Source organism: Rhinoraja longicauda, chromosome 1 (assembly GCF_053455715.1).
Source record: "Rhinoraja longicauda isolate Sanriku21f chromosome 1, sRhiLon1.1, whole genome shotgun sequence".
In the NCBI taxonomy this organism is placed as follows: Eukaryota; Metazoa; Chordata; class Chondrichthyes; order Rajiformes; family Arhynchobatidae; genus Rhinoraja; species Rhinoraja longicauda.
The window spans coordinates 24,380,557-24,405,164 of record NC_135953.1 but is presented as its reverse complement, the minus strand read 5'-3'; the positions used below and the strand labels follow the sequence as shown (position 1 = coordinate 24,405,164).

At 41.0% G+C, this 24,608-nt stretch overlaps 1 protein-coding gene across 1 annotated transcript in view; it reads right to left on the bottom strand.

The window, feature by feature from the left end:
• Positions 1-4,822: 4,822 nt before the first annotated feature.
• me2 (malic enzyme 2, NAD(+)-dependent, mitochondrial) overlaps positions 4,823-24,608 on the bottom strand; it is a 60,057-nt gene continuing 40,271 nt past the window's right edge. The window contains 5 exon segments of the mRNA XM_078399931.1: positions 4,823-9,849; positions 13,398-13,496; positions 16,969-17,039; positions 20,277-20,379; positions 22,146-22,288. Of these exon segments, the coding sequence (XP_078256057.1) occupies positions 9,688-9,849; positions 13,398-13,496; positions 16,969-17,039; positions 20,277-20,379; positions 22,146-22,288 (578 nt within the window). The 3' untranslated portion in view covers positions 4,823-9,687.

Here is a 24,608-nt window from a genome sequence, read left to right as displayed (position 1 = left end):
TATCGCTGCACCTCCCCGTCAACCCGCCCCCCCCATCACCCCCCCCCCACCACGTGATCCTGCAAATCTAATTTTTTTTTAAACTTGCAAAAAAAACGACCTCCGATAATCTGGTGACAGACACAAAAATGCCGGAGTAACTCAGCGGGACAGGCAGCATCGCTGGAGAGAAGGAATGGGTGACGCTTCGGGTCGAGACGTATAAGATTATTAAGGGGTTGGACACGTTAGAGGCAGGAAACGTGTTCCCAATGTTGGGGGAGTCCAGAACAAGGGGCCACAGTTTAAGAATAAGGGGTAGGCCATTTAGAACTGAGATGAGGAAAAACTTTTTCAGTCAGAGAGTGGTGAAGGTGTGGAATTCTCTGCCTCAGAAGGCAGTTGGAGGCCAATTCTCTGAATGCATTCAAGAGAGAGCTGGATAGAGCTCTTAAGGATAGCGGAGTCAGGGGGTATGGGGAGAAGGCAGGAACGGGGTACTGATTGAGAATGATCAGCCATGATCACATTGAATGGCGGTGCTGGCTCCAAGGGCCGAATGGTCTCCTCCTGCACCTATTGTCTATTGTCTCTAGAAAACATAGATTGGTGACGTTTTGTTTCCAGACCCTTGTCCATCTCATGTCCCTGCTAATTTGGAACAGGTTCCCAGTAGGGATGTGAGATGGAGACACCAGAAACAGTTGGTGCTGGAGTAATTCAGCAAGTCAGGCAGCAACTCCTGCCTGGTTCCTGCACCAAAGTGGACGGTCTCAGCTCCTAAAATGACTACAGACCTCACACATCATGAAGTCCATGGTGAGGCTGGTGCTCACTCACCTGTGACCCCTGGTTAAACCCCACCTGGATCCCCTGCAGTTCGCTTACCAAACAAAGTTAGGGGTTGAGGATACCATCATCCACCTGTTCAATCGTTCCTATGCTCACCTGGAAAAGCCAGGAAGCACTGTGAGAGTCATGTTTTTTTACTTCTGCAGTGCTTTTAACACCATCCAGCCTGCACTACTAAGGAGCAAATTGACAAAGATGCAGGTGGATGTTCCATTGATGTCCCAGATCACCAACGACCTGACCGGACAACCACAATATGTCAGGCAACAGAACTGTGTCTCGGACATGGTAGCGAGCAACACAATGGCCTCAGAGAGGACGATCCTCTCTCCCTTCCTGTTCACCATCTACACCTCAGACTTCAGATATAACTCAGAATTCTACCAGAAGTTTTTAGATTACTCTGCAATTGAGGCTGCATCACGGAAGGGAGTTGAAGCTGAACGCAGAGGTGTAGTCAACGACTTTGTTGAGTGATGTGGGCTGAATCACCTGCAGCTCAACACCGACAAGACTAAGGCGTTAGTGGTGGACCATAGGAGGAGAGAAACACCCCTCTCTCCATCAGTGGTGTGGATATACGGTTTACCAAGTAGTACAAATACCTTGGAGTGTACCTGGAGAGTAAACAGGACTGGTCCTGGAATGCTGAGGCCCTGTACAAGAAGGGACAAAGCCGGCTGTACTTTTTGAGAAGGCTCCGCTCCTTCAACGTCTGCAGTAAGACACAGATGTTCTACAAATCAGTGGTAGCCAGTGCCATCTTCGCTGTCGTGTGCTGAGGCAGCTGGGCAAAGGCCAACACGATTAACAAATTCATCAGGAAGGCTGGTTCCGTCCTGGGGACGGGGTTGGATTCATGGGAGGTGGTCTTGGAGGGGAGAAATGTCTTGGACAATATAGCTCACCCCCTCCATGACACACTGGTCAATGTGAGGAGTAACTTCAGCAACAGACTGGTTCCACCAAGAAGCAGTACAGAACTCCACAGGAAATCCTTCTTCCTTTTGGCTATCAAACTGTACAACTCTTCCCCCTTCTGTCGTGGGGTAACTAGACTAACTTCCCTCCCCCAATCTTTGCACATCCCCAATCTTTTCCATTTGTCACTTTAATTTCATGTTTCACATATTATGTGTTTTGACTGTTGGCAGATCAACTCAGGCAGCATCTCTGGAGAGAAGGAATGGTGACATTTCGGGTCGAGACCCTTCTTCAGACTGATGTTAGAGGAGTGGGTGGGACAGAGATAGAATGTAGTCGGAGACAGTAATACTGGTGGGAGAACTGGGAAGGGGGAGGTGATGGAGAGCAAGGGATATTTGAAGTTAGAGAAGTCAATGTTCATACCGCTGGGGTGCAAGCTACCCAAGCTCATATGAAATAAAGACACTTTCCCTACTCCCAATTCCTCTGTCTACACTGCATCTGCGCCCAGGATGAGGTGTTCCATACCAGGGCATCGGAGATGTCCTCATTCCTAGGAATCGGGGGTTCCCCTCTTCCATTATAGATGAGGCTCTCACTAGAATCTCGATTGATTTCTACCGCAGCTCCGCTCTTGTTCCCCCAACCCCCCCATTCGTAACAAGGACAGAGTCCCCCTTGTCCTCACCTTCCACCCCATCAGCCGTCGCATCTAGCATATAATCCACCAACATTTTTGCCACCTCCAACGGGATCCCACTACTGGCCACATTTTCCTATCTCCACCCCTTTCTGCTTTCTGCAGAGACTGTTCCCTCCGCAACTCACTGGTCAACTCGTCCCTTCCCACCCAAACCACCCCTTCCCCAGGTACTTTCCCCTGCAACCTCAGGAGATGCAACACCTATCCCTTTACCGCCCCCCTCGACTCCATCCAAGTACCCGACAGCCTTTCTAGGTGAGGCAGAGGTTCACTTGCACCTCCTCCAACGTCATCTACTGTATCCGCTGTTCCAGGTGTCAACTCCTGTACATCAGCGAGAACAAGCGCAGGGTCGGCGATCGTTTCGCTGAACACCTCCGCTCAGTCTGCCTTAACCTACCTGATCTCCCGGTTGCTCAGCACTTTAACTCCCCCTCCCAATCTGACCTTTCTGTCCTGGGTCTCCTCCATTGTCTGAGTGCGGCCCAGCGAAAATTGGAGGAACAGCTCCTCATATTTAGCTTACACCCGAGTGATATGAACATTGACTTCTCTAACTTCAAATAGGCCTCGCTTTTCCTCTCTCTCTCCATCCCCTCCCCCTTCCCAGTTCTCCCACCAGTCTTGCAGTCGCCCACTCCCGACATCAGTCTGAAGAAGGGTATTGACCCAAAACATCACCCATTCCTTCTCTCCAGAGATGCTGCTTGTCCCGCTGAGTTACTCCAGCATTTTGTATCTATCTGCACTTCTTTGTTTCTATATCTAAAGTTCCTTATTTCTCCATGTGATAGGTGGATAAAGATGAGGGGGGATTGATTGGCAGTTTGGTGGGCAAAGTCCAGAGATGAACAGGGGACTAAAGGGTGTCAGATGAGGAGGGAAGAGGAATGAAATATAAAGCCAAGGAGAAGTAGGAGCAAGATAGTGGTTGAAATGGGTGGATACTTGGGTAGTGGGAGGGGCACAGGAAAGAATGGAAGGGGGAGGGGGGTGTGGGGACTACTTAAAATTGAAGAATTCAATTTTCATACTGTTGGTTTCTATGGTACCCACTCAGAATACAAGGTGCTTGCTGTTCCGTATACCCACCACTTATTCCACATAGCAGGTGGTGGGTACATGGAACAAGTTGCCAGAGGAAGTAGTTGAGGCAGGTACTATAACAACAGTGAAAAGACTTTTGGCAGATACATGGATATAGTAAAGGTTTAGAGGGAAATGTGCCAAACGCAGGCTGCTGAGACAAGCATAGCTGGGGCATCTTGGTTGGCATGGACATGGACCAAAAGGCTTGTTTCTGTTGACTATTAATATTCTGCAGTTTAGGCCAGTGACCATTGAATTTCAGTGCAAACACTGCCGCATGGAGAAATTAATTATGTTCCTCATTCCCATCAGAGCTGTTATACACCGATCAGCCAAAACATTATGACAACTGACAGGTGAAGTGAATAACATTGATTATCTTGTTACAATGGCACCTGTCAAGGGGTGGGATATATTAGGCAGCAAGTGAAGTCAGTTCTTGAAGTTGATGTGTTGGATGCAGGAGAAATGGGCAGGAGTGAAGATCAGAGCGACTTTGACAAGGGCCAAATTGTCATGGCCAGATGACTGGGTCAGAGCATTTCTGAAATGGCAAGGCTTGTGGGGTGCTCCCAGTCAGCAGTGGTACCTACCAACAGTGGTCCAAAGAGGGATAAATCGGCGACAGGGTGTTGGGCACCTAAGGCTCATCGATGTGCGAGGGCAACAAAGGTTATCCCGTCTGGGCAAACCGACTATGGGAAGACAAGCCAGTGGAGGGAGTGTGATACTCTGGGCAATGTTCTGCTGGGAAACCCTGGGTTCGGCCATTCATGTGGACATCAATTTGACACGTGTCACCTACCTAAACATCGTTGCAGACCAAGTACACCCCTTCATGGCAATGGTATTCTCTGATGGCAGTAGCCTCTTTCAGCAGGATAATGCCACACCGCACATTGTTCAAGAATGGTTTGAGAAACATAATTAAGTGTTCACGGTGTTGCCCTGGCCTCCAAATTCTCCAATCTTAATCCGATTGAGCATCTGTGGGATGTGCTGGATCGACAAGTCCGATCCACGGCGGCTCCACCTCACAACTTACAGGACTTGAAGGATCTGCTGCTAATGTTTTGGTACCAGATACCACAGGATACCTTCAGGGGTCTTGTAGAGTCCATGCCTCGGCGGGTCGGCGCTGTTTTGGCAGCACATGGAGGACCAACAGCACATTGGGCAGGTGGTCATGATGTTTTGGCTGATCAGTGTATGTACAAAAATTAAAAACTAACAATTTCATATACAAATATATTGAAAATGTTTTATTCGGTAATTTGCAAATAAAGACAAAATACAATGCACAACTAACAGACCATCAATAAATCAGCTATTATAATTTATATTACGATTGAGAAACTGACACACATTCCTCATCCATGACTAGAGAAATTAATTCTGCATATTTAGTATTGAAACCAATAAAGGTTTATCCACAACATAAATATTTCCTTCAGTGTAACTATACAGAACTAAAGTTTAACTACCTCATCCTCCTATTTATACTGCTCTTTAACATAGTAAAATGTTTGAATATGCAGAACAGAGGTAAATAAAATCTTTCACTGTGAACCACAGGATATATTATGGCAGAAAGCTAAAAGTCGTATGCCTTAAAGGAGTCAAGAGTGACTTAGGATGGAAATTCCAGAGTTAGGGACCTGGCTGGTAAACTATACCTGCCAGCAATAGGGTGATTAAAACTGGGGTGTCCAAGAAGCAAAACATGAAGTGATTTGAGGACTAGTGGAAAATATAAAAACATCGATCAAGTCCATGGAGGAATTTGAAAGCAAGAGTGAATATTTTAAGATCAGGGTATTGTTTAATCAGAAGTATAAATGCACATAGGTGAATTGAACATGTCCCAACCAGCATCTGCAGTTCCTTCCTATACCAATATAAGATGGGACAGGTACAGAGTTTTGGACAAACTCAAGTTTGGAGGGTAGAATTAAGGAAGCCTCGAGAAGTACATTTGTTAGAATAGTTAAATCTAGATTCAATAAAAATACTCATGTGCATTCCATAGAAGATGAAGCTGGCTGATGGAAATACACCGTCTAAGAAATGGCAGAGATCCGTGAATCATAGAGGCCAAATGGGAAACAGAGTTGTGAACATTATAGTTCAACCAGTTTGCTGCCTCAGTAATTACATTCAGTTACAATATTTTCAGATAGTGTTGGTTGCCTCAGATGAGAAATTTGAAGGAGTCTGGGCAGACACTTGGAAATACCCCAAGTAAAAGTTCAGAACTCAAAAACAAAGAGTATTGAAAGTGTTACCCTGGCTAACCAAGGAAAAATAGAGGAACCAAGCAAATGTAGGTCCAACAAAGTCAAAGGCAGAGGACAAGAATTTGTGGGGTTAATAATTCAAGGTAGTAAAGGAGGGAGCTCACATTCCAGTGTTGCTCAGTTTAGTTTAGAGATACAGCGCAGAAACAGCCATCAGCCCACCGAGTCCGCACCGACAGTGATCCCCACACATTAACAATATCCTACACTAGGGACAATTTTTACATTTATACAAAGCCAATTAACCTACAAACCTGTACGTCTTTGGAGTGTGGGAAGAAACTGAATACCTGCCAGTTTTTCCGTCCCCTGTTCTTTTCGAACATTTTTCGTTCATAACCTGGAATATTGAGCACCTAGTCATGGTTACCCTGCAACCACATTACAGAAATAGCCATTGCATCATATTCAGATGTTGCTATTTGCGCTATAACAACAAATCTACTTTTACAATGGGACATGCGTTCAAGTAAGCAGGGATTTTTAAAAAAGTTATTTACAATTCTGGATTGGTTCTGTTTTGCATATTTTTGTTTACATTGTCCGCATGGCCTTTAACACAAAAACTGTCAGTATTGCCTCTAACCTGCACTACTGCTCTTTATTCCCTCCCAATTAATAAAATGCTTCTGTTCTTCGAGTTAGATTGAGTTCTATGAGTTAGTTAAAAGCCCCATGTACTGGGTATTTGATTCACCAGTACACTCCTAGGATCAAAGCAAAAGAAACTTGGATAAAGACTAAATATGTGTTTATTACAACCTAGTGATTCACTGTCACTCAAATTTGGCTCGGGTTAAAATGAAATTTACCCTCATTGAATGGAAACAGAGGTACAGTGGTCCTATTTTTGAGCAAGATGCCAGATACTGAGAATTGATTAAGTGAGATATAAACCAAGCCAGATGATTTTGGCACTTTAGTCTTATTTATAAATGCATTCCCCTCATGTCAATACAGTTCACAAAATGGGACTGAAATAAATTATTAAAAAGTAACACATAAATCTGCATTGGAAATGCAGTTTGGAACTTAGACATCATTTCCCAGTTTATAATCTCAGGTTTTCACAAATTTAAATATTCCTCACACACCCAATTTACAATCATTTGTGACAACAAAGCAATCATATAATTGTATAACATTTCAACAGACAATTAGGATCTACCCTCATCAGAAACCTTGGATGTACCAGGTGAATACTATCCTGTCCACAAAGATTTCACTGTGGATATGATTGACAGCTTTAAATTCCTAGGCACTCACATCACCAATCTCTAATCTGGTCCCTACACTCTGATGCGATAATCAAGAAAGCACATCATAATTTTTTACGCTTCTGAAAAGATTCAGCATGTCCACAATGATTCTCTTGAACTTCTAAAGAAGTGCCACAGAAAGTATTCTGATGGGAGGCACAACAGTCTGGTATGTTCACTGCTCCGCATTTGACCGAATGATCCTGCAGAGAGGTGAACACAGCCCATTCCATCTCAGGCTCATCATTTCCTTCCATTGCGTCCATCTTCACAGTGCATTGCACCAGGAAGGCCAGAATTATCGTTTAGGATACCTGTCTTCTGGGAGATGTTTGAAAGCTTAGACATCCAGACTGAAGGCCAGCTTCTTCCCCACTGCTATTGAACTCCTGATCCAATCACTCCTTTAACTGAAGCTGCTGCCACATGCTCTTAATCTTAACTTATTGCACTTTATTTTTTGAAGCACTACTTCAGGTTGCATAATCCCCACATTATACTGCTATTATGCCCACATGTTATTATTATGTTTACCATTACCATGTACACTGTTTACATGCTTCATGTCAACAAGAAATTTCATTGCACCCTGGTGCATATGGTAATAAACAAATCTGAATCAAAATCGAAATCTAGTGTATCACATTAAAACACAACTCCAAAGGAGAATGTCACTCAGCTTGTACGTCAACAGTTGTAAGATTTTCCTGGATCTCATAAAAAACAATTTTACTTTTCCCATTCTTTCAAGTGAAACCTAATTCCGTGTTAGTTTACTGACAGCTCTGCTGGATTGTAAGATTCTATTAACATCCCAACATACTTTTAAAATTCCTTTGAAGATGTTTAAAGGAATTTGGCTTGGAGGACCAAATGGTCTCCTCCTGCACCTATTTTCTATGTTACACAGTATAATACTTTTTTTCCCCCCCAATGAGTGTCCTGAGAGAGCAGGAATAACCATTGGAATTTTAAAATAGAATTTAGAGACACAGCGTGGCCCACATCAACCATCGATCATCCGTACACGAGTTTAATGTTATCCCACTTTCGCATCCCACACACTGGGGCATTTTTCAGGGCCAATTAACCTTCAAACCTGCACATCTTTGGAATGTGGGAGGAATCCGGAGTATCTGGGGTAAACCCACACAGTCGCAGAGGGAATGCGCAATCTCCACACGTAGTTTCACAATACAAATCGATTTTAGTTTACCAAATTACTGAGTGTTTTATTTTCATTATTCCAAGAACTGCAATCAGTCACAGATCTTTTCCAAATTTTCAGCTTCATTGCAATATAATTTTAAATTTGACATGGCTTTCACTATTATATTGTATGCATATGTTAAACAATACTGGACTTGCATTATTCCAACAGATAAAAAAAGGCAAAATCCTTGTACAAAAATACAGCACTGAACTTTTTAGTGAATAGGAAAAATATTCTTTATATCAAATTGCAATTGAAAATTCCTACAAATAATATCTTGTGAACATGGGTTTGACTTCTGCTGTATTTCTGATTCAGTCAAATGCCTTTTCATGGGACACTAAAGAGTGTTTGGGAAGGAGTGGAAAGTAGAAAGGGGCCTCTGCAAAAGTCAAGTGTCTATTGAAATCTGCAGTGCAAATGATACTCTGAAAACAGCAATACATTTTTGAATAATATTCAATTTCAATTGCATCCTACACTCCTTTTGAGCAGGATAATCCTTTTAGAACTACTACTTAAAACCCATGATTCTATTTCTCAGTCTCTTTCTATGGGAAATATGGAACATGGACTTCGCCAGCCTGTCTGCATCAACAGCAATCTGACAAGAAATTGCATTGAATGACATTAGCAAAGTGAAATTTTGTCAACAACCTACCACTCATGAATGACACTAACATTTAATTTAACAAAATGCTTATGCCAACACCTTTAAAAGCAACCATGACTCAAATTTGTATTATCCAAAATAAGTTAAACATACAAAAAATATAATTCCTAACTCTTCACACCTTCCAAAAATTTAGTGTGCTGGTTTTACTAAACCTATTTTAAACTACAGATTTTAAATATCTGTCACTTGTACACACTACCTGAAGAGATTTTGAATAGGTGGAGGAGAATCATGATGTTATTGCTTTACTGTAGCCTTTCAAGGATGTTCAACCTCAACAGAAACAGTTTCATTTTCACAAAGATAATATGCAAATAAAACCATAGACGATTTTTATTTCCCAAAGAGTTAAAGGCACACTTCAGCTCATAATCTAGACAGAACTAGTTCTGAAGGGTTTCTTCTTTCAGATTTGTTACACCAACATTGTTTTAAAATTGATAATTGAATTTGCCTACAGAAAGATGCACTTCAGAATTAATGGTTGTCAGACATCCTGGTGTACAGAATATTTTACAGACTGAATTTATGCTCAAGATCTGCATCATTCCAATGAATCACAGTTAACTAAGGTTGCAAAAAAAATCAGCTAGAACGAAAATTTGAGGGCACTTTGTCAACAGGTCCAAAAGTTAATTATAATTAATAGGCAGATATGCCTATTCATTAGCAAGGTTTAAAGAGGCATCAGGTTACAAACTAGGTAGCTTTGTTGCAGACTCTGGCCAGTCATAAATATCTGGAACAAAGGACTCATAATGAGTGTTCCACATCTTCGACAGCAAAAATGCCTTTTTGTCCTTTGGCTCTGGGTACTCTAATGCAAGACCATTTGCATAAAGGAATTCTGTGACCTGTAACAAACCAAAACCATATTAATGCTTACAAGCACTGGTAGGGAAAAGATACAGTTCCAAAGTTATACAAATTGGGGTTGAGAGGAAAAGATAGATCAGCTATGAATAAATGGCAGAGTAAACTCGACAGGCCGAACAGCCTATTCTGCTTCGATGACTAAGGAACTTATAAATAATTTTCCAGGAAGGATGTGAACCTGCAATGAAACGACACTATTTTGGATGAATGAATGTTGCAAAATATAGCATCAACTATCACTCTGGGTGATGCCTGGTGCTGCTCTCTTCCCCACCCTTGGCGAAAAGAGGGCAACACAACAAAAGATCATAATTTGGTAAATGCTTACTCTACCTCTAGTACTAATGGCTGGGAATTGGGTCCTTAAGACTACATCTATGCTGGCTCCATTAGTATGCATTTCATAATTGTTATTTTCTATTATCATCCAAGCATAAAATTTACCTGCTTTTTGACATATTTTAAAATTAGTTTGGAAACAAAGGATCCTGAAAAACCAACCAGCAATGGATATGCTTGATAAATTTGGAATGCTTCAAGTTATTATTTAGCCTATTTCTTCAGATTTTTTGTCTGAAAAAAATATTTCCCCCCAAAACAGACAAATTGTCATTGTTTGGGAAACCTTTGTAGACATCCCAAGCTGATGAAAGTTCCATCGTTTACACACTGGCAGCAGCTCTGATTGGACCATAAGGTGCTGAGATGGCAGGAATGTAGACAATGAAGGCAGAATAGCTGTAGAGTAAATCATTAAGAACAGGTGGGTTTTGTTATTAAATTTAAATCACCATGTCTACTGGACCAGTAATCTGGAAACCTGAATTATAATTAAAATATGAGAATTCATATCCTTTTTAATTATTGAAGAATTTGAATTCAGAATTGAAAAATAACTCATAACGTGAATTTCAAGAAGGTTGAAGCAGGTGCAGTAACATTTAAAAGACATTTGGGTAGATTCACAGATAGAAGAGGTTTGGAAGAATATGGGTTTGGAGCAAATGAAAGTAGCTCACATGGGCATGTTGACTGGCATGGACAAGTTGGCCCAAGGGGCCCATTTCCATGTTGCAGGTTTCCATGACCCATGAAGCATGTGGACTTTCACAAAACCCAAATGGTTCACATATGCTATATGGGCAGGAAACATTTATTTTAAAAACTTGGTTCTAGCATGGAAGTAACACCAATTCTACAATGGACAACATGGATTGGCAGCATGTCGGGTCAGGACACTTATTCAAACTAATTTATAGCATAGAAAATAGGTGCAGGAGGAGGCTATTCGGCCCATCGAGCCAGCACTGTCATTCATTGTGATCATCCACAATCAGTAACCTGTGCCCAACTTCTCCCCATATCCCTTGGTTCCACTAACCCCCAGAGCTCTATCTAACTCTCTCTTAAATTTATCCAGTGATTTGGCCTCCACTCTGTGGGAGATAATTGCACAAATTCACAACTCTGAGTGAAAAAGTTCCTTCTCACCTCAGTTTTAAATGGCCTCCCCTTTAATCTAAGTCTGTGGCCCCTGGTTCTGCACTCCCCCAACATTGGGAACATTTTTCCTGCATCTAGCTTGTCCAGTCCTTTTATAATTTTATATGTCTCCATAAGATCCCCTCTCATCCTTCTAAACTCTAGTGAATACAAGACTAGTCTTTTCAATCTTTCCTCATGACAGTCCCGCCACCCCAGGGATCAATCTCATGAACCTACGCTGCATTGCCTCAATAGCAAGGACGTCCTTCCTCAAATTAGGAGACCAAAACTGAACACAATACTCCAGATGTGGTCTTACCAGGGCCCTATACAACTGCAGAAGAACCTCTTTACTCCTATACTGAAATCCTCTCGTTATGAAGGCCAACATACCATCAGATTTCTTCACTGCCTGCTGTACCTGCACACCAACTTTCAGTGACTGGTGTACAAGGATACCCAGGTCTCGCTGCACTTCCCCCATACCTAAACTGACACCATTGAGATAATAATCTGCCTCCTTGTTTTTGCCGCCAAAGTGGATAACCTCACATTTATCTATATTATACTGCATCTGCCACGCATCAGCCCACTCACTCAACCTGTTCAGGTCACCCTGCAACCTCCTAACATCCTCTTCGCAGTTCACACTGCCACCCAGCTTTGTGTCATCTGCAAACTTACTAGTGTTACTTCTAATTCCTTCATCCAAATCATTAATATATATGGTAAACAGTTGCGGCCCTAACACAGAGCCTTGCGGCACTCCACTCACCACTGCCTGCCATTCTGGAAAGGACCCGTTTAGTCCTACTCTTCCCGTCTGCCAACCAACTCTCTATCCATGTCAACACCCTACCCCCAATACCATGTGCTCTAATTTTGCTCACCAATCTCCAGTGTGGGACCTTATCAAAGGCTTTCTGAAAGTCCACACTACATGCAAGATACACTACATCCACTGCCCCCCCCCTTCATCCATTTTACTTGTCACATCCTCAAAAAATTCCAGAACATAGTCAAGCATGATTTCCCTTTCATAAATCCATGCTGACTTGGACTTATCCTTTTACTGCTATCCAAATGCGCTGTTATTACCTCTTTAATAATTAACTCCAGCATCTTCCCCACCACCACCGATGTCAGGCCAACTGGTCTGTAATTCCCCGTTTTCTCTCTCGCTCCTTTCTTGAAAAGTGGGATAACATTAGCTATCCTCCAATCCAGAGGAACTGATCCTGAATCTGTTGAACATTGGAAAATCCTCACGAATGCGTCCACTATATGTAGAGCCACCTCCCCAAGTACCCTGGGATGCAGACCATCAGGCCCTGGGGATTTATCAACCTTCAGTCCCATCAGTCTACCCAATACTATTTCTCGTCAGTTCCTCTATCCCCCTAGATCCTCTGTCCTCTAGTACATCTTGGAGATTGTTTGTGTCTTCCTTAGTGGACAGATCTGCTCTGGATTTAAGATCACAATGCTACTTTCCAATTTATCCATTTACCCAGCAGTATTTAAGATTTACTTTACAGCTGTTCATCCTGCACATCTTGCTAATTAGACAATTTTGATTCAAGACTGTAGTCAGTGGGTGAAAAAAAGTGGCACTTTGAGCTTGGAATGACTAGAAAGGTCTCCCAAATGTTGGAGATTGCAGTTTTGAAGAGCAAATGGATTGAGAAATAACTTCGTTTTTAATTCTGTTAAATAACTCTTAGAAACTCAAAACATTCTAAACACAATAAACAGCCGAAAAGTGAATTGAGAATTTTAAATTGAGGTCTGATCAAAAGTCCGGACAACTGAAGAACAAATCTCCAGATCAAGATCAAAAACTTTTTCCTTCCTTGCTGACATGCACCGTTTATGTATGCAATGATGACTGAATCCTTGATCGCTCCACATCATCATATCTCTCTCTAATTCAATATGAAGGTGGGTACCTCTTCTCTCCATTTTATGCCAATGAGCACTTAAAACTCTTCCAATGATTGGAATTTTCTCACTGCAATCTATAGGTTATAAGGATGCTCACCTTAACTGCAATGTTAATAGACACTTCCCGGATATTCGATAAGTTTGGATAAAGGAGTCCTTCAGCCAATTCTTCATTGGTCACCTGGTCAGCTAGTGCCTGCAGAATATTTATACATAGAATCGGATGAAAATTATTAAGCACCAAAGCTACATAACATGCAGTAGATTTTAGAAGGGAAATGTACTACTGACTTTGACTGGAAACCAAATTCCAGTAATTAATACAGTTTGTATTAACAATTCTTAATATTGCTATTTTCTCATGGTTAAGAAAATCGTACAGGTCATTAACATATGAAGGCAACAAACTTAGTTTTCACAGCACTGTGACAAAGATACTGCATCAGGAAGGGGTGAGTGAGTTCCTTTTGCCAGACTGATCCCAGGGTAAATGTTTCAGTTTCTTTTGGAGTTGAGAGCAATTTAATTTGAAAGAAATGCAAATTGTTTCCCTGCTCAAATCATCTGAAATTAGATCCAATTATTTAAATGGAGATTAGCACGTAAATTTGCATTGATGGCACAGAGTAGAGATGGTTAAAAACTTCAAATTCCTAGGAGTCAATATTACCAACAATTTCTCCTGGACCACCCATATTGAAGCAACGACCATGAAAGCACACCAACACCTCTAATTCCTTAGAAGACTTTGGAAGTTTGGCATGTCTCCAACAACTCCCACCAACTTCGACAGATGCACCATAGAAAGCATTTTATCAGGATGCATCAAAGCTTAGTTTGGAACCACAAGAAATTGCAGTGAATTGTGGATGCTGCCCAGACCATCACACAAACCAACTTCCCTTCTATTGACTCCATTTATGCCTCATGCTGCCTTGACAAGGCCAGCAGCATAATCAAGGATGAGTTGCAATCTGGTCACTCGCTCATCTCCCCTCTCCCATCAGGCAAAAGGTATAAAGTGTGAAAACACATACCTCCAGATTCAGGGACAGTTTCTTCCCAGCTGTTATCAGGCAACTGAATCATCCTTCCACAACCAGAGAGTAGTGCTGAACCTTCTATCTACCTCATTGATGATCCTCGGACTATCCTTGATCGGACTTTGTTGGCTTTACCTTGCACTAAACTTTACACCCTTATCATGTATCTACAGTGCCCTCCATAATGTTTGGGACAAAGACCCATCATTTATTTATTTGCCTCTGTGCTCCACAATTTGAGATAAAGTGCACATTGTCAGATTTTATTAAAGGCCATTTTTGTACATTTTGGTTTTGCCATGTAGAAATTACAGCTGTTTATACATAGTCCCTCCATTTCAGGGCACCATAATGTTCGGGACATATGGATTCACAGGCGTTTGTAATTGCTCAGGTGTGTTTAATTGCCTCCTTAATGCAGGTTTAAGAGAGCTCTCAGCATCTAGTCTTTCCTCCAGTGTTTCCATCATCTTTGGAAACTTTTATTAGTTTATCAACATGAGGACCAAAGTTGTGCCAATGAAAGTCAAAGAAGCCATTAAGAGACTGAAAAACAAGAATAAAACTGTTAAGAGACATCAGCCAAACCTTAGGCTTACTGTTTGGAACATCATTAAGAAGAGAGCACTGGTGAGCTTACTAATCGCAAAGGGACTGGCAGGCCAAGGAAGACCTCCACAGCTGATGACATAAGAATTCTCTCTATAATAAAGAAAAATCCCCAATTACTTGTCCGACAGATCAGAAACACTCTTCACATGTGGATTTGTCAATGACCACTGTCCGCAGAAGACTTCATGAACAGAAATACAGAGGTTACACTGCAAGATGCAAACCACTGGTTAGCTGCAAAAATAGGATGGCCGGGTTACAGTTTGCCAAGAAGTACTTCAAAGAGCAACCACAGATCTGGAAAAGATCTTGTGGACAGATGAGACAAAGATTAACATATCAGAGTGATGGCAAGAGCAAAGTATGGAAGAGAGAAGGAACTGCCCAAGATCCAAAGCATACCACCTCATCTGTGAAACACGGTAGTGGGGGGTGTTATGGCCTAGGCATGTATGGCTGCTGAAAGTACTGACTCACTTATCTTCAATGGTGAGACAACTGGTGATGGTAGTAGCATAATGAAATCTGTAGTGTATAGACACATCCTATCTGCTCAAGTTCAAACAAATGCCTCAAAACTCATTGGCCGGCGGTTCATTCTGCAGCAACACAATGATCCCAAACATACTGCTAAAGCAACAAAGGAGGTTTTCAAAGCTAAAAAATTGTAAATTTTTGAGTGGTCAAGTCAATCACCCGATCTGAACCCAATCGGGCATGCCTTTGAAATGCTGAAGAGAAAACTGAAGGGGACTAGCCCCCAAAACAAGCATAAGCTAAAGATGGCTGTAATACAGGCCTGGCAGAGTATCACCAGAGAAGACACCCAGCAACTGCTGATATCCATGAATCGCAGACTTCAAGCAGTCATTGCATGCAAAGGATATACAACAAAATACTAAACATGACTATTTTCATTTACATGACATTGCTGTGTCCCAAACATTATGGTGCCCTGAAATGGGGGTACTATGTATAAACACTGCTGTAATTTCTACGTGGTGAAACTAAAGTGTATAAAAATGGCCTTTATTAAAATCTGACAAGGTGCACTTTAACCACATGTGATTTTTTCTGTTACAATTCTCAAATTGTGGAGTACAGAGGCAAATAAATAAATGATGGGTCTGTTTCAAACATCATGGAGGGCACTGTATACACTGTAACTGACTCAATTGTAATCATGTTTTGCCTTTCTGCTGACTGGATAGTATGCAACAAAAACTTTTCACTGCACCTTGGTACACGTGATAATAAACTAAACTGAACTGATGAAAAGAAACACCCCACCAGCCCGACAGCTGCCGAAACATAGTAGATTAAATCTTAAACTAGCTATTTTAGGCACGTCCAAAACTGAGAACACTAATAGCTCTGGGTCCAGTAATTAATTGAGCAATCTTAGCTGTTATGTAGACAAAATTAAAATCATAATTTAGAAATAAAATGTGATTTAAAATTTTAAACTGAAAATTCAAATTATGTGTGACAACCAAAGGAAAATGGAAAGCAAACCATGGCATTCCTTAAGTGAGTATGCTTAAGTGAATTCCTTAAGTTAATTCAAAATGGGATTATCTGTGCTTGACAATAGTTAAAATAAGAAGTGGAAATGTAACATTGCCATCCGTCGGGGAGCCACCAAAGATTTTCATTTACACGTTTATAAAATGATTGAAATGAAGCTCCTCAATTTATTTAGCTCATTGCAAGCTAAAACATTTCGTTTTGGTACAGTAGAGAGAATTAAAACATTGGTATATTTTCAGAACAGGGGAGTGTTCAATGTTGGCATGTACACCAGATATGTTGGTTTCCCAGCATCAATGAACTTGAAGCATGATAGCTGGAGAATGGTCACCAACTGGAGCTCCACCCCTAGCTGGCATGCCGTTAATTTTTACCATATTACATTTCTTCAGGTAATCTGGTAACGTATTTTGCTGGAGTAAACATCACCCCTCAAGTCAAAACAATTATACTGCAGATTGCATTTTTGTTTCTATCACAAACCTTCGCAGCTTGCAAGAAAACTTGATCACTTATTTTACGAACTCCTATAAGGATCACAGCCAGTGCCACACCTGCAACAAAAACAATTTTAGTTATCAAAGTTATGAGATTTACAAGCTTTCATTAAATACAGGAGAGGTGCTGGAAGACTGGAGAGTAGCAAATGTTGTGCCTCTATTCAAGAAGGGCTGCAGGGAAAAAGCTGGGAACTACAGGCTAGTGAGCTTAACATTTGTGGTCGGAAAGTTACTAGAGTATTATGAGGGATAGGAAAAATAAATCGTTGGAAAGGGAGCAGAGAAGATTTACGAGGATGTTGCCAGGATTTGAGCTATAGGAAGAGGTTGAGCGGGCTAGGGCTCTATTAGAGTCATAGAGTGATACAGTGTGGAAACAGGCCTCTCGGCCCAACTCGCCCACACAGGCCAGGCTTCACTGGTCCCACTTGCCTGCGCTTGGTCCATATCCCTCTAAATCTGTCCTATCCATGTACCTGTCTAACTGTTTCTTAAACAGTGGGATGGTCCCAGCCTCAACTACCTCCTCTGGCAGCTTGTTCCATACACCACCACCCTTTGTGTGAAAAAGTTACCCCTCGGATTCCTATTAAATCTTTTCCACTTCACCTTGAACTTATGTCCTCTGGTCCTCAATTCCCCTACTCTGGGCAAAAGCCTCTGTGCATCGACCCAATCTATTCCTCTCATGATTTTGTATACCTCTACAAGGTCTCCCCCCATCCTTCTGCGCTCCATGGAATAGAGACCCAGCCTACTCAACCTCTCCCCATAGCTCACACCCTCTAGTCCTAGCATCGTCCTCATAATTCTTTTCTGAATCCTTTCAAGCTTGACAATATCTTTCCAATAACATGATGCCCACAACTGAACACAATATTCTAAATGCGGTCTCACCAACGTCTTATATAACTGCCACATGACCTCCCAACTTTTATACTCAATACTCTGACTGATGAAAGCCAAAGTGCCTAATGCCTTTTTGACCACCTGATCTACCTGCGACTCGACCTTCAAGGAACCATGCACCTGTACTCTGTGACCTGCTTTACAACACAACCCAGAGGCCTACCATTTACTGTATAGGTCCGGCCGTTGTTCGACGACCCAAAATGCAACACCTCACACTTCTCTGTATTAAATTCCATCAACCATTCCTCCACCCACCTGGCCAATCGATCCAGATCCTCAATCGTTCACAACCATCTTCACAATCTGCAAAACCACTAACTTTTGTATCATCAGCAAACTTGCTAATCTTGCCCTGTATGTTCTCATCCAAATCATTGATGTAGAAGACAAACAGTAATGGGCCCCGCACCGAACCGTGAAGCAACCTTCTACCATTACCCTCTGCTTCCTTCCATGGAGCCAATTTGCCAGTGGTAGGTACTCACCACTGCTGACCGGGAGCACCAAACAAGCCTTGCCATTTTAGAGATGCTCTGACCCAGTCATCTGTCCATAACAATTTGGCCCATGTCAAAGTCGCTCAGGTCTTTACTCCTGCCCATTTCTCCTGTATCCAACATATCAACTTCAAGAACTGACTGTTCACTTGCTGCCTAATATATCCCACCCCTTGACAGGTGCCATTGTAACAAGATAATCAATGTTATTCACTTCGCCTGTCGGTGGTCATAATGTTTTGGCTGATCGGTGTGTGTCTAACTGGCCAAAAGCAATTGTGGTAGGAAACTCTCATAGCATATATTAAGATTTAATATTCCATATTAAAAACCTAAATTTGATTTGATAAGCCTTGTAAATAGTTGTACAAATAATAATTTGTTTCTGACATATAATTTGAAAAATAATTTCCAATAATCCCTTGAACAGGCATGTGAATGAGGTAAAAAAAAGAGGAAAAGAGCCGAGCACTTGCGCAAGGAGTACAGCAGAGGTCAAAAATGTACACACAAAATTACCAGTTTCAAGCCTCTTTTAGTGCATTTCAAAGTAAAAACAGACATTACAAAATAATGTGAACATGTCACTGTATACTAATAACATTTAAGTAAATTCACACATTAATTGATAATCAGCCCAAAAGGGTGGTAATTGGCTTTTCTGCTGTGTTTTATATTTAACCCCTTCTTAATTAATTTAGTTATATAATCTTGCACTTAAATTTAATATTTACTCATTACAGTTCCATCACTGATTTTGTGGCACACTCGGTTCCAGAGCTTGGCTGGTTTATCGAGCCACCCAAGGAAGCCGGCTATGGGAATAGATTTGCTGGCTCCAGCTGGGCTGGAGTTACAGAGCCCTGGCCGCAGGTTGCAAATTCAACCCACCGGTCGGCCGTGGAAGTCCCGATGAGGTCGAGATTGGCTGCCTTGCCCGGCCTAGGTGCCACATTTACGGGGAATTTCCAGGGCGCGGGGAATTTCTCGCGGAACCCCTAGCAACCTCTGGCGGAATCCTAGTGTTCATTACAAGTCTATACATCGTTTATTTTCCTTCCGGTCCGATTTCTCTGGTGGTAAACGCGATTTTGGCAAAGTGAAAAACGCGGAAATCATGCAAAAAGTGCGGAAAATGGATTTTAAAAACGCAGAAATCTGCGGAAAATTCACATGCCTGCTTGAAAATAAATACTAATTGATAATGGATTTAAAAAAACCAGGAGCACCATAATTCCCAATTTTTAATCCAACTCTAAATCAAATATTTGAATTATAGTATATATCGTATACCAGTATACTAATTTCATAATTCCATTTGGGCCCCAAGTCTTGACACACCTGTTAGAAGCAGAACAAATTAAAACTAAGAAGATTTGATCTAAAACATCTTTTAAGTAGTATACAAATGTAGAAAGGTGGGGTAATTTGCAAAGAAATATCCAGTTAACATTGGCAACATGTTTATCATCCAACAACAGATGAGAATGGTTAACAAACAATTTGCAAAGGGCAACTGCAGTCTTTTTTCCCTGCACTTAAAATCTCTCCAAGGTCCTTCATTTGCTACTAAAGTGAACAAAATGAGCTTCAGAAACAATGTTGAAAATGCATAATTTTAGATGGGAAAAGTACAGAAATAGGAGCAGGCCATTCAGCCCATACTTGCTTCCTAGTTTGATGTCTAGGGAAGTGAAGAAAATTTGGAAAACAATTTAAAGGACAGATAGAAAATCAAATGTAGTTTGACAAAATAGTAATATTTGAGTGGGCATCACAAACATAACAAATAATAAAAGCGGCAAATTTGAAAGAATAACAGTACCAGGGATAAGGAGGATGTTAATAAGTTGAAGAAGATAGTAAAAAATGTCACACTTACCAGGGAAGATGTAAGCATTATTTCCCTGGCCTGATTTAAGCACACGTCCATCTGGTAGAGTCACGGGGTCAAATGGGCTGCCAGTGGCAAAAAGGCACCTCCCCTGTGTAAAATACAGTCATTCAAACACCGCAGAAAGATAATTTAAAGCGCTGGCAATTCTGTTGCTTATATTCTGGTCTCTGAACAGCTGTAAACTTCTAGATTTAAAAAAAATTGCAGCCAAGAATATGTACAGATTTTTTTTTTAAATCAGCAAGCCATCAAAATACAACCCCCCTCCCCATACATTCCCTTATGAAAGGAGGTAGATCAAAGAGAAAAATATATAGCAATACTGCAGGAGTCAGTGCTCCATCCCACAGCTCCAGGGAAGCAAGTTCAATCATGAATTCACACGCAGTTTACAAGGAGTTTCCACATTCTTCCCAATCCTATGGGCTTACTTACACTGATCTCCATATTCCTCATACATCAGAAAGGCATTACTTAATGACTTTAAATGATCCCTTGATGTAAGGAAAGGACCATAGTAGTGTTGCTTGTATCTAAAGTATTACAAATAATTGAAAGAGGAAGACATGATGAGAAAGCAGTCAGTAAGTGTGTATGGGATGCAGGGATTCATAAGAAGAGGCAGAAAGTACAAAAGTAGGAATGGCTTGTTTAACCAGAGCTTCACACTGTTGACCATGCATCTTAGCTGCAAAACTGTATTTATACATGGAGAACTAACATTGTATTCTTGTAGAAACAAAGAACTGCAGATGCTGCTTACAAAAATAGACAAAATGCTGGTGTAACTCAGTGGGTCAGGCAGCATCCATGGAGGACATGGATAAGTGATGTGTTGGGACGAGAGAGAGCGCTTGGTTTGCTTTACTGGAATATGCACAGATTTGAGGGACGAAGTGACTTCCTTCTGTGCTGTAACAATCTTATGATTTTAAGATTAAAGTCAAGATGGTATTTGAGCAGTGGTGGAGGACACTGACAGCATCGCCTACGCTGATCCCTACCTCTTTGGTCTGAAGAAGGGTCTCGACCCAAAATATCACTTTTTCCTTATCTCCAGAGATGCTGCCTGACCCGCTGAGTTACTCCAGCATTTTGTGTCTGCTTCCATCACCCTTGTGATGCTGCGGCCAGGATAATGGTCCTTTAAGGTCAAGATAAGACTCAATATTTTTAAGAACTTGTTACACGAAAGATACAAGATGGAGCTAGAAACATGGCAACTCAATTCAGTTTAGTTTATTGTCACGTGTACCGAAATATAGTGAAAAGCTTTTGTTGCGTGCTAACCAGTCAGCGGAAAGACAATACATGATTACAATTGAACCATTTACAGTGTACAAATAAGGGAATAATGTTAAGTGCAAGATAAAGCCAGTAAAGCCCGATCAAAATAAATCTATTATCTTTAAACTACAGTCACTGCACTCTTTTACTTATGTATGATTGTGCTTATGAATAGTATGTACGATTTTACTGAATTGTATGCAAAAAAGAATTTCACTGTTTTTAGGTATATGTAACAGTAAAGTACTATTGAACTATTGAATGATCGTGGCATCTGGATTAAAAGTCCAGTAACATAACTACATGAATCAATTCAGAACAGCTATCTTGCTGTTCTAACATGCCATTTTATGGCATCTCACCATCAAATTAGACAATATGCACAAATCCTGAGAATGGCACACCAAGCTAAACATTGGATTGCAGGATGAAGGAATGTAAAATAGAACACATAATTTCACCAAACATGTAAAATTGTAGAAAACTTGCAAATCTCTCTGTTCCCCAATATTCAAGTAAAATTTTATACTTGGCTTGAAAAGAAAGAATTGCAAAAGCTCACAATACCTCTGTTAATGTGTATGCCTCTTCTGCAGTGCATTCAGCTTGAATTGTTGGATTACTTAATGCAAAAATTATAGGACGTTCATTGATTCTGCCCATGGCACGAATTACTTCTTTGGTGAACAATCTGCCAGCACCTGCCACACCTGTCAAAAACAAATTAAAGTAATCTGAAACTTAAGAGAAAATAAAGCATCAACACTTCACATCCAAGCCTCAAGATTTTTAAAAATGCTGGCAGTACTGTTGCAGAGTTTTAGTTGATACTACACAAAGCAAGCAAGGCAAAAGAATAAACAATAAATAAAATCATACTGAAGTGAGGAGGAACAGCAAGAATTTGAAATACCTACGGATCCCTGAAGCAGGACAATTAGGTGGGACACAGGATACCTTTTAGGCCAAGGCCTAGAATATAACAATGATGCCAGAATTACACAGTACACTTGTTAGGATACAACTGGAGCAAAGTATTCATTTTTTAGAAACAAGGAACAGCAGATGCTGGTTTACAAAAATAGTGCTCGAGTAAGTCAGCAGGTCAGGCAGCATCCATGGCGAGCATGAATCAATGACATTTTGAGTCAGTACCCTACTTAAGATTATTTGGTCACCAAGTTACAAGAAGGAGAAGGCACAGTTGCCACATTTTGTTAAGTTTAGTTTAGAGATACAGCACAGAAACAAGCCCTTCGGCCCAACGAGTCCGAACAGACTAGCGATCCCCGCACATTAACACTATCCTACACACACTAGGGACAATTTACAATTTATACCAAGCCAATTAACCTACAAACCCCTTCATCTTTGGAGTGTGGGAGGAAACCAAAGATTTCAGAGAAAACACGCAGATCACAGGGAGAACTAACAAACTACGTACACAGCACCCGTAATCAGGAGCGAACCTGGGTCTCTGGGGCTGCAAGGCAGCAACTCTACTGCTGCGCCACCGTGCCGCCCTATGTGCTGGTGACGTTTAGTTTTTGAAGACAGAGTTCACATTATTTTCTTTGAAGTAGAGGTGTTTATGAAAATAATTAATGAAATTCTTAAATTGAGAAATATGTAAAATTGAGAAGTATAGATAATGCTTCCTTTCGATGTCAGATGGAAGACATGCATCTATGACAATTGTGAGAAAGAGAAGAGTTGGATACATTTTCTCTTCCACCAAGAAGTGGAAGAGCACTGGGACCCAATGCACGAAAATACCCGAGTATCTGCTGTGTTGCAATTTACAACGGTCCAAAGGCTGAGAAATGGGATTAATCTGACTTGCATATTGGGATTGGGATATCTGACTTGCATATTGGGATTGGGATAATCTGACTTGCATATTGGGATTGGGATAACTGACCTGCATATTGGGAATGGGATATCTGACCTGCATATTGGGATATCTGACTTGCAGATTGAGATGAATGACACACAATATTTTAACAAAAATTCAACTCATTCCAGTTTTCCATTTTATTTGCAGTAAAAGTGAACCCAACCTTCCCGATTGTAAAGCTATTATAAAGTCACCAATCTGAAACCTTTGCTAAATATAAACTGCTCAGAGAAGTTTTCAAAATTGTCCACAGCAAAAATGAAAATTTAACTGCATGTATTTAAATAAGACTTCCAACTGGATGAAGGACCATGGACCAAAAACAACTCTTTCGATACAAACTGCCCAACATTTCCTTTCTATTTTTCATTTTTCATTTCCAGAAAATCTTTGCTTTTTAAAATTGTGCACAATGAGTAGTGACGTACATAATGTGCGTGCCAAGGATAAAAAAAGGAAGGAACAGCAGTATATGAAAGCCCATGCGTCATACGAGTCATCTGAAAACAAATACAATGAAGGGTTGTTGACGTCGACAGGGGAGAGATAATATTATATGGGATATGTGGAAAATGCTGCCATAGCTACAGGTAATGGTGTTAGGCAGACTCATGACAAAAGGAGCCCTGTGCAGCTTCTAGGGTAACCCCAGAGATGGATAGGAGACTCAGGAGACAAAATAAAAAGACAGTTTTCCAGCTGTGCAACCAAAATATATAAGCTGCTGGATTCTGATGCTGAAATGAATAATTGAGTAGAAACCTGAACGAGGAAGGTGACATCATTAAGTGTGGCGGGGGTGGGGGGAAGAACTGCCAATCAGAAAAATGCACCATAATCACGTTGTGGAGCATCTCATTTATGACTATGGTTAGGCTTTTTCAGTATGTGACAAGGGAAAACCTAATAAGAGATATTCAAATGGATTTTTAAAAAAAAAAACTTGTGGATTTGAAAAGCAACAATACTTGAGATATTTGATGAAGCTCCAATTTACATGAATGGGATACCTTGTATTATCCTATATAAAAATGATGTGCAATGTTAACATTGCCCAAGAGCACAGTAAACCTGTTCCAACACTACCAAACATTTCCCTTCTGATAATCAAAAAAACCTCCTGGTACATGCAT